This window comes from Sus scrofa, chromosome 12 (genome assembly GCF_000003025.6).
Source record: "Sus scrofa isolate TJ Tabasco breed Duroc chromosome 12, Sscrofa11.1, whole genome shotgun sequence".
NCBI classification, from domain to species: Eukaryota; Metazoa; Chordata; class Mammalia; order Artiodactyla; family Suidae; genus Sus; species Sus scrofa.
This window is the reverse complement of record NC_010454.4, coordinates 39,520,469-39,535,875: the sequence shown is the minus strand read 5'-3', so window position 1 is coordinate 39,535,875 and position 15,407 is coordinate 39,520,469. Positions and strand designations below refer to the sequence as shown.

Sequence of the window (15,407 nt, the reverse complement as noted above, 5' to 3'; positions counted from 1 at the left end):
TTCTAAGCAACATGCACCCTTCTCTCAAAGCTTTATTCTTGCCTCACTGACTCTACCTCCCTATTCAAAAAAGAAAGGGCTATGAAACAAAACAAAACAAAAAAAACCAAAAAAGAAAGGACTGGGGTTGGGGTTGGGGGTAATTGGGAAAGATCAAGGCTCCAAGGGATTTTTTTTTTTTTTTTTTGGTTAAATTGTTTTTGTTTTTGCATTGGCGCGTATGACAATGTGCTGGCCCACAGTAGACTGTACATTAGTTTCCTGAATTTTACCGTTTTCCCAGCTGATTCCAGAGTACTTGGATTAAATACTGGAGGTCAGAACCTTTGTCTACAGCTCTTTCCAGCCCACCATTCCTCAGATGTCCGAGGAATCTGCCAGAGAAGGAAGTGGAGTTGACCAAGCCTCACTCCCCGTAGCCGCACCCATGCTGACTTGCAGTGGACACTTCCTTTTGAAAATGCCAACAAAGGGTTTCTTAGCAAGAATTGCATAGGTAGGACATTTCCCTGTGGTACAGGGGGTTAAGGACCTGGCATTGCCACAGCTGTGGTGCAAGTCGCAGCTGTGGCACGGGGTTCAATCCCTGGCCCAGGAACTTCCACATGCTGCAGGTGCAACCTAAATAAATAAATACAAAGGATTGCGTAGGTGTAGACTCCTGTCCATGCTAGAGGGGACTAACCTCTCTCAAGTTCACGGCACCTGTCTTCTTTCCTATTCCTTTTTAACAAATAATTTATTATTATTTTTTTTTAAATGAAAGAATGGTTGCTTTCAGGGTTGTGCCAATTTCTGCTGTACAGCAAGTGACATTCTTTTTCTCATATCACCTTCCGTCATGTTCTGTCCCAAGAGTTTGGATATAGTTTCCTCTGCTCTACAGTAGGATCTCATTGCTTCTCTAGTCTAGCCTTTTTGTTTTGTTTTGTTTTGTTTTTTGAAAGCTGATTACTTTGGGGAACACCTGACATGAATCTAGACTTACCTGACCTAATGGGAAATTCATCGACCCAGACTAAGCCTCTTGCCGTGTATTCATGAATGTGGCCTCAATTATCCATGCTCTTTTTCTCTGAACCATTTAGCCTGGACCTTTCTGAAAGAGAGACCTCTTTCTTGGCTTCAAGCCATTACCATTTCTCTTCATAGAGAGCCCATGGCATTAGAAGATAGAAAGCGGGGGTGGCTGGGAGGGAACATTTTAATCATAGTGTTGGTGTTATGCCATGAGTTGGGTAACCCCGGTTGTTCACACCCTTTGGTTAACAGAGGGGTTTGGGGTATCTGTAAGAACAGCTCAATTTCTCCATTGGTTGGCGACACTTCTGATGAAATTATTCTTTGAGGTCCTTCTGAAGAAATGATTTCACTGGATTGTGGGCAGCCAGGAGCTGGGTCTTGCAACAGGCCTGCTAGCAAGGACAGATGTGTGTACGCCCTGTAGGCTCTTTCTCTCCCAGAGAGCAGAAGATGCTGATGCTTTTTCACAACTGACCCGACCACACAGATGTGATATGAATGATGATGTGATAAAATTAGCAGTCCAGTTCAAAAACAACCCTCGCTACCTGGGCTGGAAAATGCACCAAGATGGCTTCCTTGGTCCCATGTCTGAGGCCTCGGTTGGGACTGTCAGCTGGAGCTGTGTGCATGTGCCCCTTCCAGAGGGCGGTCTGAGGGCACAAAGATGAGTATTTCCGGTGAATAAGGTGGGAGCTGCATGACTTGTGATGACCTAACCTCAGAAGTCCCCTCACATCTCTTTCACAATAATCTATTGCTCAGAGCAGTCACAGCCTCTCCAGATTCAAGGAGAGGGGACCTAGACCCCACCTCTTCACGAGAGGACTGTCAGAAGATTATGGCCATGTTTTAAAACCACCACAGTTTTTTTTTTTCTTTTCCTATAAATATTTGTATTAGCTTCTTATTGCTGCTGTAACGAATTACCCCGAACGCAGTGGCTTATTTTAACATACGTCTAGGAGTTCCCGTTGTGGCTCAGTGGGTTACGAATCTGACTAGTATCCATGAGGATGTGGGTTCCATCCATGGTCTTGCTCAGTGGGTTAAGGATCTGGTGTTGCTGTGAGCTGTCATATGGGTTGCAGATGTGGCTTGGATCTAGCATTGCTGTGCCTGTGGCATAGGCCGGCAGCTGCAGCTCCAATTTGACCCCTAGCCTGAGAACCTCCATATGCCAAGGGTATGGTCCTAAACAGAAAAAAAAAAAAAAAAAAACTCCAAGAAAACAAAAAAATAAACTCAACGTACATTTATTCTCTCACAGTTCTGGAGACTGGCTATCTGAAATGAGTCTCACTGGGTTAAAATCAAGGTATCTGCAGGGCTGCCTATTCCTTTTTGGAGGCTTTAAGGGAAAATCCATTTTCTTGTCCTTTTTTTGGCTTCTAGAGGCTGCTGGCATTCCTTGTCTTTAGCCAGGGATGGCTGGTCCCCTCTTTCTCACATGGTGTCACCCAGACACTGACACTCCTGTCTCCCTTATAAGGACCCTTGTGATTATCTTGGGCCCACACAGATAATCTAGGATAATCTCCCCATCTTGGAGTCAGTTGACAGCAGTCTTGATTTCTCTTTGTTGTGTAATGTAACCTATTCATAGGTTCCAGATATTAGGATGTGGGCCTCTTTGGGGGTGAGGGTGGGGTGGGGGTCATTATTCTGCCTACTGCACTATTTCAGTCTATGTACTTAAAAATAAGGATTTAACAAAATCACAATCACAATTCTGCACCATTTCCATAGTCCACAGGTATGGCCGTAAAAAGAAAAAGGGAAGGAGTGTGGGTCTTGCTTTGTTCTGCAGATTTGACCACAGCATTACTAGCTGTGTGACCCTGGACAAGCTTACTGAAACTGTTTTCTCTTATGTCAAAGAGAGAGACTCAGAGCATATACAACGTAGGATATTTTGAAGACTAGACAATGCATGTAAATCCCTGAGCACAGGCTGTGGTTCATAGTACATCCTTAGACACTGTTAGTCTTTATTCTTAGGAAAAGCTGAATTTATGAAAAGCCACAAACATGCATGATTGGAGGCTTTGCTTTGGTGTGTTTCCCTGGTGCATATAAATTTGCATTTTTTTTTTTTGGTACTTTGCTTCTTTTGAAGCCTATGAAGAATAGTTCCTCCACGATAAAGTCTGATATGGTTAAAATGACCTCTTTCTCTTGCCCTCTCTTCCTGCTCACATGTCTCCAACCCTTCCCTCTTATTCCTTTCAACCGATGAAACTGATTTGTTGGGGGAAATAAAAGAAAAACCAAATGTCCAAGATTTACTTAAAAAACAACAAGAATCTTTATTATTCTGACATTTTTAGCAGAGTAAAGGGCTCTTCAAAACTCAGTAAGCATCTGTGGATAGATTTGGTCCAGTGTCTACCCAGAGACAGGAGTACCATCATTTGCCATCATCCTAACCATGAGTCACCCCTTATATGGTCAACTGGGAAAGGGCTTGGGAGTAAGGGTATGTCAGGTGATTTCTTGGAGATAGCATCAAACGAATAACATGACCTACAGTATTTAAACAGCTTAACTAAAGAAAGTTTTCCACACTTGGTTAGTGGAAGGGAGAGGGAACTTCTGGGGTTGCAGGGACGGTCCCCTGGTTCAGGTCCCTGCTGCCTGGTGTACCCACAGCTTTGACAGCTTCCTTCTGGACCACTCAAGGGTTCTTCTCCAGGTCCCTGAGTAAATCAGGGACCTGGAGAAGATGTGGGTGGGATTGGCACAGACATGCAGGCCCTTTCTGCTGAGTAAGCTGTGGAGAGGGCAGAGGATTGTATAGAGATTAAGTAAGGACGTTCTTAACCTCCTGTGGCCTCTTGACCTTCGTTGTTACGGGGTTGATGGAGGTAACCTCAGGCCGCTGCCTCTCTGCTGTCTCTTGTTCTCCTCGCTCCCCTCTGCTTCTGGCCATGTCCTCCCTGGCCCCTTGAAAGCCCCATTCCAAATCAGGAAACAGCCCAGTGACCTCCCTCTGTGTCCTGCACCCGCAACCCCCCACCCCCACCCCGAGGGCTGGGCACCTTCCCAGGACAGCTCCTTATCCACAAGCCAGTGCACTGGTGGTCTGCTCCCTGTGCTCTGCCCTGACTCCTGTGGACACATCCCAGCCTCCACATCCTGGGGGGTCCCCAGGCCTGAGCAGAAGGACTGACACACTTACATGATAGCTGGTGTGGGGCACTGGCCGCTGGTCTTAAAAAAGGCGACCGCATATCGGTAGGGGATCTTCCGGGAGGTGTAGGTGAAGCAGCAGTTTGGGGAGTGCATGAATCTTTTCTGTGGGGGAACGAGGATGGCTGTTACTCAGGTGCATGGTCAAGCCCCAGAGGGTCAGGGAGAAGTGAAGAGAGACAGCATGGCTCAGAGTTGAGGCTTAGGGGAAAGGAAACTGGACATAATTCGATTCTTTCATTTGTTTATTCTCATTAGTTTCCCCAGTCTCGTCTTTGGTCTGGTCCTTCTGTATTGGTCTCTCTCTGACTCTACAGGGAACTAAACTCCAGACTCTACTTCCTTCCCCTAACTCTCTTGGAGGAAATTTTTTCTGATCAGTTAAATCACAAGAGATCGACGTGAAAGCAGGGATGAGTTTCACACTGCTTGGGAGTTGCTGGAGTGATTCTGAAACTTACCACCACCAATAGGATCTACATGGACCTAGCTCCTACCCCAAACTGAAAAGCAAATACATTAGACTTCAATATTCTCCTCTAGAAAGTAGCTTAAAACCTACTGCTAATTCCATCCTGCAGCCCCAATCAATAGATTCCCTTTGTACTTTCTTGAAGAAACCAACTGTGTGGTTTTGGAAACTCCATTCAAGGTTCTTTCATGTCACATGAGGGTTCTGAAGCCATAGCACTTGGACCAGACTTTGGACCAGGGTGTGGGCAGCAACTGTTAAAGGAGGGTGGACAACAGACTCACCTTGGGCAGAGGAGCAGAGGGCTGTGGTGCAGAGGAGGCAGAGACGTAGCTACGAGGACCTTCCTGATGCTCGACAGGCAGGCAGAAGGGCGTGGGCAGAGCTGCGGTGGGGCTTGGGAACTGACTCCTGCCAGCCTCCTTCTGGCATCTGAGCTATCTATCTTCACTCCTTTTTATAGACGGCCCTGGGCTGCAGGAACATGAAAACCGGAGGTGGCTAAGGGAGGAATTTTAAGTGCAGTGCTGTCATATGAGTTCTACAACCCAGGGTTGCGTAGGGTTATCACAGAGGCTCCGCGCGCACAGAGCAATGCCAATGCACAGAGCAATTCAATTGCCAATTTACTTGGGTGCTTACGAGGAAGTTGTTTCTCCAGATGGGGGACCAGGGATAGTGCTTAGCTTTTTCTGCTCCACATGACAGATGTGTCCCTGAAGTGAGTGGGCACAGCTTTTTTCTGTAGAGCAGAATGCTCTGAGGGACGCCCACAATGGCCCCAAGTGTATCAATGTGACATGTGTAAAAACACCACAAAGTCTTAACCACACCCTAGATGGAAAGTATGGAATTGGAAAGCTTGGAGGTATAAGAATGGTGAAAGTAAGGATTAGATTTCAGGTCATTGGTCAATTTGTCAAATACCCATCATAGACCTACAGTGAAGTCTGGATTTAATGCTGGATGAGGGTCCGTAACCTTAAAAATGACCATACACTTTGAACTAGTAATTCTGCTTCTCAGATTCTACCCCATGGAAATGAACTCAAAAATGGGGAAGATGTTAAGGATGGTGTTGTTTGGTGCAGCTTATCTGTGAGTGAATAATTAACACCACACTACATACTTTACAGGGTTGAAATGATAAAGTCAGTCCACCAATGGACATAATGGCTAATGTTTAAGAGCTTATGGCCATCTTCTTAAACAAGAGGATGCATGAAAACCCTTCATTTTTAATATTAAATATTAACAAGGAAGATGCAAAAAGGAATCCCAAGAAGAGGAAAAACATAAAAAATAAACTGACTACCTGTGCCTATCTGCTCCTCGCCCCATGTTCCCTGGATTGTCGCTTCTCCTCGAGCCCCACCTGTCTCTAAGAAAGAGGGAGTGATACTGACATTACATCAGAGTGGCACCACTGCCTGTGCATCTCACCATGATCACCAGCAAATCTGTGCCGGATCTGGAGAGAAAGAAGAGAAGCAGTGGGCAGTGAGGTATCTGCCTTCACCATGAGGAAGTGACAATCCAGGACCCAAGAAACGCTATGTCAATCTTTTTCACCCTGGGAAGGGGCCAGCAAGAAATTGATGGAGCTGTCAGTGCTCCGGACTACAGGGTAGGGCACAAGACAACCAAGGGAACGAGCGTTTCTTCTGTACCTGGAATTTGTGTTTTGAATTTCTGCCTCTGTCATGTTCTCAGTCCCTAGCTCCATCTTAAGGAAATGTAGCTATTGGAAGAGTGACCCTTTGGTGCCTCTCTTTTCGGGGAACTTGCTCTGGTCCACAGAGACATTTCCCAGCAAGACACCACCTTCTGGACAGCACCCAAAGGGTGGGGCTCCTTGGGAGAACTGAGGGCATCTGCCATTGGCTCAACCTAGGAGCCATCTGGACCTGACATGTGCATCTTGCTAATGATTGCATTAGATCTCAATTTACCTAACTGAAAATAGGTCCTAGTCCTCTTCTGCCTCAGAGATCCTGACACTAGGATAGATAGAATGTCTTGGGAAATAGCTCAGAGCATTGTGAGGAGTTCCTGTTGTGGCTCAGTAGGTTAAGAACCGGCATAGTGTCTGTGAGGATGTGGGTTCGATCCTGGCCTCGCTCAATGGGTTAAGGATCTGGCATTGTCGAAAGCTGTGGCGTAGGTTGCAGGTACAGCTCAGATCCTGCATTGTTGTGGCTGTGGCTGCAGCTGCAATTCAATTCCTAGTCCCAGGAGCTTCCATATGCTCCAGGTGCGGCCCTATAAAGAAAAGAATAATAATATATAAAAATTGCACACACAAAAAGAACGTTTTGAAACCATCTGTGAAGTTTTTTGCTTCCATGTAGGCAATCTCAACCACAGGGCTATATGATATGGCTTACACGTCCGTCCAGAACATTGGGAAACAATGCTGAAAGGAGAAAAGGATGAGGGTTGAGAGTCTTGCAATAAGACAAGACTTGTGGGCTGAGGGCTGTGGTGGGAAGATGGTCAACAGGGGCAGCCACGGGGAACTCATCAGAGATGGACAAGCAGAGGGGAAAGGCTAGATAAGACTAGGTGCTTGCTGCTGCCTACATCCTTCTGGGGTCCCAACCACATCCTTGTCCATTTCAGGGCCCCTCTGGAGCATGAAGAGCTGGAAGCCAGGAATGGCCAGAAAGGATGTTGTTGCATGGTGTCACAGTATGAGCACCTGCTGGGGTCCATGTGGTCACTCACGTTCAGGGCATCCACGAAGAGCTCAATTGCTCACTTGTTGGGGCTGATTTGGGTGGAAACGTTTTGACAGGAGGCGAGATGATGTTAGTGTCAGAACTCTAGGTCCATGGAAAGATCTACAGATTGACAGCTCCTCCCACAGAGCAGATCTGATGCTCGGCTACAGCTCTTCTGACCAAGTAGCGTGACATCTGTGGGTGAAGCCACAGCACCCTGAGCACACCAGTCACACTGAAAACCCAACCCTGGGTGAAAAGCACCATGACATCATGTTGCTTCTAAGGAAATGATTAACCCCAAAGCAGAGAATCCAGGAGTTGTTGTCACCAGGGGATCAAGCTCAGCTGGTTCTTTCTATCAAGAACAGATCTATCTCTGGACTGTTCCCCTTCCTCAGAGGAGACATTTCTAATGTTCTTGACAGGTGTTTTGACCGTGACATATCTAATGATGTCACAGAGCCTTGAATAGCCTGAGCCATGTTTGATCCAGACCCAGATGGACAGAATGGAACTGGGAAAGCCTGGGCTACAGACATGGCCAGATAGAGGAGGCTAGCTTTTCAATCACCGTTTCAACCATCAAACATTCACAAGTCCCTACAATATGTCATCGTTCTTTGTAACAATAGGGTAGAGAAATGAACATGCATTAGAATAGGGTGTCTAGATAGATCAGGAGCCTGAAATATCCTTACTTTTTAACCCAGAAAGTCCTCAGCTAAGGAAAAAAAACTCCTATGGAAAAACCTCATTTATGGAGAAAGTTTGGTGCAGTATGTTTATAACAATTAAAAATTGAAACCATTAGTGCATGATAATATTAATGCATTAGGCTCACGGCTGAGTGAATTAAGCAGCTCTTAAAGGGGGAGTTCTCACTGTGGCTCGGCGGTTAACGAACCTGACTAGTATGCATGAGGATGCGGGTTTGATCCCTGGCCTTGCTCAGTGGGTTAAGGATCCGGTGTTGCTGTGAGATGTAGTGTAGGTTGCAGACAAGGCTCGGATCCCACGTTGCTGTGGCTGTGGTATAGGCCAGCAGCTGTAGCTCTGATTAGACCCCTAGCCTGGGAACTTCCATATGCCACAGGTGTGGCCCTAACTAGCAAAAAAAAAAAAAAGAACCTGACATAGTGTCTATGAGGATGCAGATTCCATCCCTGGCCTCCCTCAGTGGGTTAAGGATCTAGAGTTGCTGTAAGTTGTTGGTGTAGCTCACAGATGCAGCTCAGATCTGATGTGGCTGTGGCATGGGCTGACAGCTGTAGCTCCACTTTGACCCCTAGCCTGGGACCTTCCATATGCTGCCGGTGTGGGCCTACAAAGAAGAAAATAAAAATTTAAAAATAAAAGAGGGAGTTCCTGTCGTGGCGCAGTGGTTAACGAATCTGACTAGGAACCATGAGGTTGCGGGTTTGATCCCTGCCCTTGCTCAGTGTTGACGATCCAGCGTTGCCATGAGCTGTGGTGTAGGTTGCAGACGCGGCTCAGATCCTGCGTTGCTGTGGCTCTGGTGTAAGCTGGCAGCTACAGCTCCGATTCGACCCCTAGCCTGGGAACCTCCATGTGCCACAGGTGTGGCCCTAGAAAAGGCAAAAAGACAAAAAAAGGAGTTCCCGTCGTGGCGCAGTGGTTAACAAATCCGACTGGGAACCATGAGGTTGCAGGTTCGGTCCCTGCCCTTGCTCAGTGGGTTAACGATCCGGCGTTGCCATGAGCTGTGGTGTAGGTTGCAGACGCGGCTCAGATCCTGCATTGCTGTGGCTCTGGCATAGGCCAGGGGCTACAGCTCCAATTCGACCCCTAGCCTGGGAACCTCCATGCGCTGCGGGAGCGGCCTAAAGAAATAGCAAAAAGACAAAAAAAATAAATAAATAAAAATAAAGAAATAAATAAAAATAAATAAAAATAAAAATAAAAGAGATACTGGAATGATTTGGAAAAGTCTTCTAATGTTAAGTATAAATAAGAAAAATACAAAATCACATCCATATCGTGACTACAACAATGCCCCTTCTCCTCTCAGACACTTAGTAAAAAGAGGTAAGAAAGCAAGTAAGCAAACAGAACTCTCACAGGCCTAGGAAAAAATGCACAAGAAGCCAAAATGTTCATAGTGGTTAGGTCTGGGTTATAGACTTTTTCCTACCTTTAAGGAGAGAAATTTTATCTGTTTGTTCCTCAGAATCCAGAATTCAGAATTCATGAATCCACAATAAGACAGGAAGAAGGTGGACGAATACCTCCCACTCAGACTTGCCATGCTGCCTACCCAGCTTTCAGAAATGAAATGTTTTCTTTTTTTTTTGTATTTTATACGCATATTTAAAATTAGCTTTTACTGCTTTTGAGGGTCATCTACAGTTAATGCTACAAATTACGTCAATAAATTAATTTGAGGAGTTCCTGTCATGGCTCAGTAGAAATGAATCTGACTAGCATCCACAAGGACGTAGGTTTGATCCCTGGCCTTGTTCAGTGGGTTAAGGATCCGGCATTGCTGTGGTATAGGCTGATGGCTACTGCTCCAATTCAACCCCTAGACTGGGAACCTCCATATGCCATGGGTGCAGCCCCAAAAAGACCAAAAAAAGGAGTTCCTGTTGTGGCACAACAGAAACGAATCCGACTAGGAACCCCGAGGTTGCGGGTTCTATCCCTGGCCTTGCTCAGTGGGTTAAGGATCTGGTGTTGCCGAGAGGTGTGGTGTAGGTTGCAGATGTGGCTCAGATCTGGCATTGCTGTGGCTGTGATGTAGGCTAGAGGCTACAGCTGCGATTCGACCCTTAGCCTGGGAACCTCCACATGCCTCAGGTGCAACCCTAAAAGACAAAAAGACAAAAAAAAAAAAAAAAAAAAAAAAAAAGACCGAAAAAAAATTTTGAATTAAAAACAGTGGATTTCCCATTGTGGCTCACTGGGTTAAGAACCCCACTAGTATCCATGAGGATATGGGTTCAATCCCTGGCCTCGCTCAGTTGGTTAAAGGATTCGGCGTTGCCACAAGCTGCAGTGTAGGTTGTGGATGTGGCTGGGATCTGGCCTTGATGTAGCCATGGCATACGCTGGCAGATATCGCTCTGATTTGACCCCTAGTCTGGGAACCTTCATATGCCATGGATGTAGCCCTAAAAAAAAAAAAAGATGAAAACAGTAGCAACATTGCTTTTTCTTTATCCCTATGAGAGTCTTTCCTATGCCTATGGATAAGACCTTTCATGAAGATGTGATGCCTGAGCAGCAGCAGCCACTTCATAACCATGAGGTAACAAGCCCAAAGAAGAAAGGCCAACAAAATGATGAGAGAAGGGAAGGCATTTTAAGAAGAGAATCCTTGGTGACATCTTTGAGCTGCCAGAAAAAACCTGGAAATGCCACCTTAACTTTATAATAAGGAAACAGCAAATGGTTTAGAGTTTTTGAGAAACAAGGGCTTTCTTTTAAAATTTCTTTACTTTCTCAGTTTCCAAGGGCTAATTATTATTCCAGGAATATACCATTGTGTACTTAATTGTAGGTCATCTTCGAATTGTTACAAATAAGCTGCCCCGAACACTGTTACACGTGCGACTTCACCTTTGTCTTTATATCCATAGGGTAGATCCCTTTCAGAGAGCTTTGCTGTTCAAAGAGTAACAGAATTTTAAGGCTCATCATTCCTATCCAGCTAGCCCAGGTGACCCAGGGGCCAGTTATTTTGTGTCAGTATCAGCCTGTGATAGGGATGCTATTGGCTAGGAATGCCTGGGGGCCTCACCCGGGCCAGACTCCTTGTGGGCGCCCCATAGACATTTCCCTGCCTGAACCAGTGTTGTGGCTGCATCGGCCCTATGGTTCAAACTGTGACTGCAAGAGGCACCTCAGCAACAACCATGGGGAACTTAGAAAAGTCAGTTTGTTACTCATAGGTTCTGGAGGGTAGATAGCAAACCTGGGGACGCACAACAAGGTTGCACACATACACAGAGAGAGAGAGAGCACTCAGACCCGGGGTTCTGCTTTTATTGGAGGGTGGGGTGCCCAGGGTTTTGTGGGTTTGTCTTTATTGGTGAATTTAAAACATAAGAGCAGGAATTATAGCATGGAAGGGAAAAGTGGGGTCACCCAAGGGGTCAGGTAGCCGTAGGTCAGCCAGGACTTTCTAAAATGGGAACTTTGAGAGTTGCCATGGTGGCTCAGTGGGTTAAGAACCCGACTAGTATCCACGAGGATGCAGGTTTGATTCCTGGCCTCACTCAGTGGGTTAAGGATCTGGAAGCTACAGTGTAGGTCCCAGATGTGGCTCAGATCAGGTGTTGCTGTGGCTGTGGCATAGGCCGGTAGCTGCAGGTCCAATTTTACCCTGAGCCTGGGGACTTCCATATGCCTGTGTGCAGCCCTAAAAAGAAAATAAATAAGTAAATAAAAGGGGAACTTCATGGGTGGTGTGGCCTGGCCCTTTATCTAGTTGTGTAGCTGGCCATGTGTTTATTGAGATAGATATCTTTGCAACAGATGCCTTAGCTATCAAAAGTTTAATGTCAGGTAGGCCCTTACATTGCAATAAAAAAAAATGCTGGTTGTCAGGTGCTTGCATGGTCCTGGTATAAGGTAGAATGTTTGATGCATGAACCAAAGTCCGAAAGGCCAGCCTCAGCCTGGACTCTTCTCTAACGGAGCTCCCTCAGTTCTGCTGTCTCCATCCAAGGTGTGGTTTTAGCTTGGAGTTTGCTTCTCAAGACTCCGCAGCGTTACCTACTATATCACACCCATGCTGCCAGCAACAGCTGGGGTGGGTGCTGCGAGGTTCAGCTCCATGGGAGGGGTGCTCGGCCTACAGATCCACTCATGTGAGAAGGCACCACCTAACGTGGTCACAGGGTCACACCAGCATCTCACCTCCTCTCACTGTGGAAACCGTTTCCCCATCAAGTAAGCAACATGGCCATTCTTGCAAATGGCCTGAACGTTTGTGGCCACCCAAAGCTTTCCTGGCTTCTGCAACTCACAACACGATACCAACACTGCGATAAAAAAATGTCCCCACATATCCATCTTCTAATGCCCTCAAGGCTGCCTGTACAGAGAGAGGACATGGTTTAGACCCAGGAGGCTGCAGCTTCTTTGAGTCCCCAAGTCCTAAATCTACTTGGCCACCACTCAGGCCCTCACCCTGCTGCCCAGCATCCTGGAGGTCCCGGGGCCGCCCTGGCTGTCCTGCTCCCCACCGAGGCCCTCTCCTCCCACATCTCCCTTTGGCCCTGTCCCCCACTCTCTGGCCATGGCTTGGGCCATGATATCAGGGGCCTGAGCCTGAGCCCTCTAAGTAGAGCACCTCAGAGAGATTGCAGACCCCGTCTCCCGAGGAGACGCCCCCGGGCTTTTAGCAGGTCTACTTTCTGACTCTGGGAGAGACTTGGGCGGGGGTGGGGTGGGGTGGTGGTGGTGGGGAGTCCTCTCTTAGGGATTCCCGGGAAAACGGAGGCCCCGATGGGATTTGGATAAGAGGCGGCATCTGTGCAGTTGGCTTCCGGGGCGGTGGCCTTCACTGTCTTCAGGAGCACAGACGAAACTCCCCGGTGAGAGAAGAGAAAAGCAGGAGTTTGTTGAAAAAACTAAATTCTCCATGGAGAAACCTAGAGACCCCAAGCCAAGACAGCCTGAGAAACACCGAGAGATACAGAAAGACAATGTCAAGGGAGAAAAGAAATGCCAGCTTCTTCTGTACCTGCCTTCCCCCCACCCCCCAAGCAGCTCTTTCTCCTTCAGGTCCACCCAGGGTAGGGGAGGCGGGGTGGGCAGCTGACTTGCTGCTTCTTCTGAGCAAGGACTTAGGATCCGTCTGTCCTGTTGCTTGCAGTTGTCAGCATCCCGCCCGATTGCTGTCTCGCCTATACTACCCGGCGGATCCCGCGCAAACTCGTGCAGGACTATTATAAGACCAGCAGCTACTGCTCCAAGCCTGGCATCATGTAAGGACCAGACCTGGGGGAGGAGACTGGGGCCTGGGGTGAGGCACCTCCTGGGGTGCGGCACCTCCTCAGAGCTCAGGACACCAGGAGAGGCCCCTGCCCTATTTTCTGACCTGGGCTGGAGCCTGCAGAGGGAGGGGAGGTGGGGAGTGACAGCAGGAAGTGGCTTTCCAAGGGGACCCCCATAGGAGACATGAGAAAAGTCTCTGAAGTCCAAGGTTAAGGGGACAGGACATGAGCATGGGGCCGGGCCCTGAGGTGTCTGGGGCAGAGGAGGGTGGCGGGGCCACGGTGGGCCCAGGACCCCCTGCTGGATTCCTCAGTGTGTGATCCTTCTGTCCTTCTCCACAGCTTCCAAACCAAAAAAGGCCGGCAGATCTGTGCCAACCCCGAGGAGGCCTGGGTCCAGGAATACATCATTGACTTGAAGCTGAGTGCCTGAGCGGCCCGGGAGCTGCGGAGGGGAGGGTGGGTGTCACACCTCTGGGCAGAGAGGGGGGCAGGACAATGACATCGGGACTCTGGAAGGCTCCTCTTCTGTGGGTCACCCCTGGCCCTCCGCCTGCTGCACTGTGGGGCCCTCTTTCACCTCAGTGTATCTTTTGCCATGTATTTCCACTGTTGACGTGTGTGGGGTAGCACCATCTGCTCTGACACCCCATGCCACCTGCCTCACCTGCCCTCCTCCCTCCTCTCCCTCCCGCCTCACTCTCACTCTGTGGCTCAATCGGTGTGATGAGCGTTCTCTTGGTGGACACTGTGTCACATGAATCAAACAACAAAGACTGATTGCATGGTGTCGCCCAGTGCTATGACTCAGCATATCCAAGGCTCCTCATAAAAGGTAAACCAGCCTCTTCCTTGTGACTCAATTGATTTTCTTTTCGCAGGTTGAGAGGGATATGGTGGGGGGTGGGGGGGGGGAGAGGAAGGGAATATGAAAAGGGGCAGAAACCACGAGAAAGGGATAAAAGTACTAGTACAGGGACACCAACATTTCCCTGGAAATACTTGGCTGGAAGGTTGAAACTGACACGTGACTTTATATAACCAAATCAAAATTGATATGATCTAGGAAATTGTCCTGCTTAAATGACTACCCAGGTGATGTGTGTTTGTGAACACAAGTTCATTTTATTATTAATTTATCGTCCTTTTAGGTCCGCGCGCCTGTGGCATATGGATGTTCCGAATAGGTTAGGGGTTGAATCAGAGCTGCAGCCGCCAGCCTACGCCACAGCCACAGCAATGCAGGATCCGAGCCAAGTCTGCGCCCTACACCACAGCTCATGGCAATGCTGGATCCTCAACCCGCTGAGCGAGGCCAGGGATCGAACCTGCATCCTCATGGATACTAGTTGGGTTCGTTACCACTGAGCCACAATGGGAACTCCCACAAGTTCATTTTTATAAGTGAAGATTTCCTCGGAATGATGGCTAACACTTGTGGAGGGCTTACCGAGTGCTGGGTTCTATGCTAAGTGTTTACATTAGTGCTGTGCTAAGTGCTTACATCAGAGACAGTCCAGCCAAACCTGCCTGCAGTTGAGCAAGGATGCCCTACCTGCCAGTTGACTGAAAGCATCGGTCACCTTCTCTGTTCTGCACTCTGCTTTCTGGGGAATGTTCAGGGTTAGACATAGGCTGTTGGGGGCTGGTCTTGGGGTTTCAGAGGCAGTACAGCTCCCTTCCAATTTTTCAAGGCATCTGATCTGTTTTGGGTCAATTCCACGGGATGGTTCATTAGCAGAAAGTCAGCTACTGCTACTTTTAGAACCAGGTTTTGGGACTCCTCTCTCACAGCGGGCCTGGGAGCTCCCATCATCTTTTTGCACTGGCTTCTGTCTCCACGCTGCCCTCTGCTGATGAAGCAGCGCCACAGCCTGGGGGTCGCCGTAATTAGGTCCCTGCCTCTGACTGCACCCTGGCTGTGTGCATCTTCACACAGAACATGATAGTTCATTTTGTGCACAAGATAAATATTTAAAGGAGGGGTCTGAGAAGGGGGCAAATCAGGCTGTTCGCAGACCCCAACTTTTT

General features: G+C 47.9%; 1 protein-coding gene and 1 long non-coding RNA gene across 2 annotated transcripts in view; one reads left to right on the top strand and one right to left on the bottom strand.

Annotated features, from left to right (window-relative positions):
- Positions 1-14,227, top strand: part of LOC100515857 (C-C motif chemokine 3) — a 54,322-nt gene extending 40,095 nt beyond the window's left edge. Inside the window, exons 4-5 of the mRNA XM_003131711.5 lie at positions 13,256-13,367; positions 13,719-14,227. Coding sequence (XP_003131759.3) covers positions 13,256-13,367; positions 13,719-13,809 — 203 coding nt within the window. The 3' untranslated portion in view covers positions 13,810-14,227. The remainder of the gene's footprint in view (positions 1-13,255; positions 13,368-13,718) is intronic.
- LOC110256046 lies at positions 3,308-8,514 on the bottom strand. The gene is made up of 3 exons (XR_002337223.1): positions 4,972-8,514; positions 4,205-4,320; positions 3,308-3,969 (listed from the first exon to the last, which is right to left on the bottom strand). It is a non-coding gene; the product is annotated as an uncharacterized LOC110256046 (long non-coding RNA).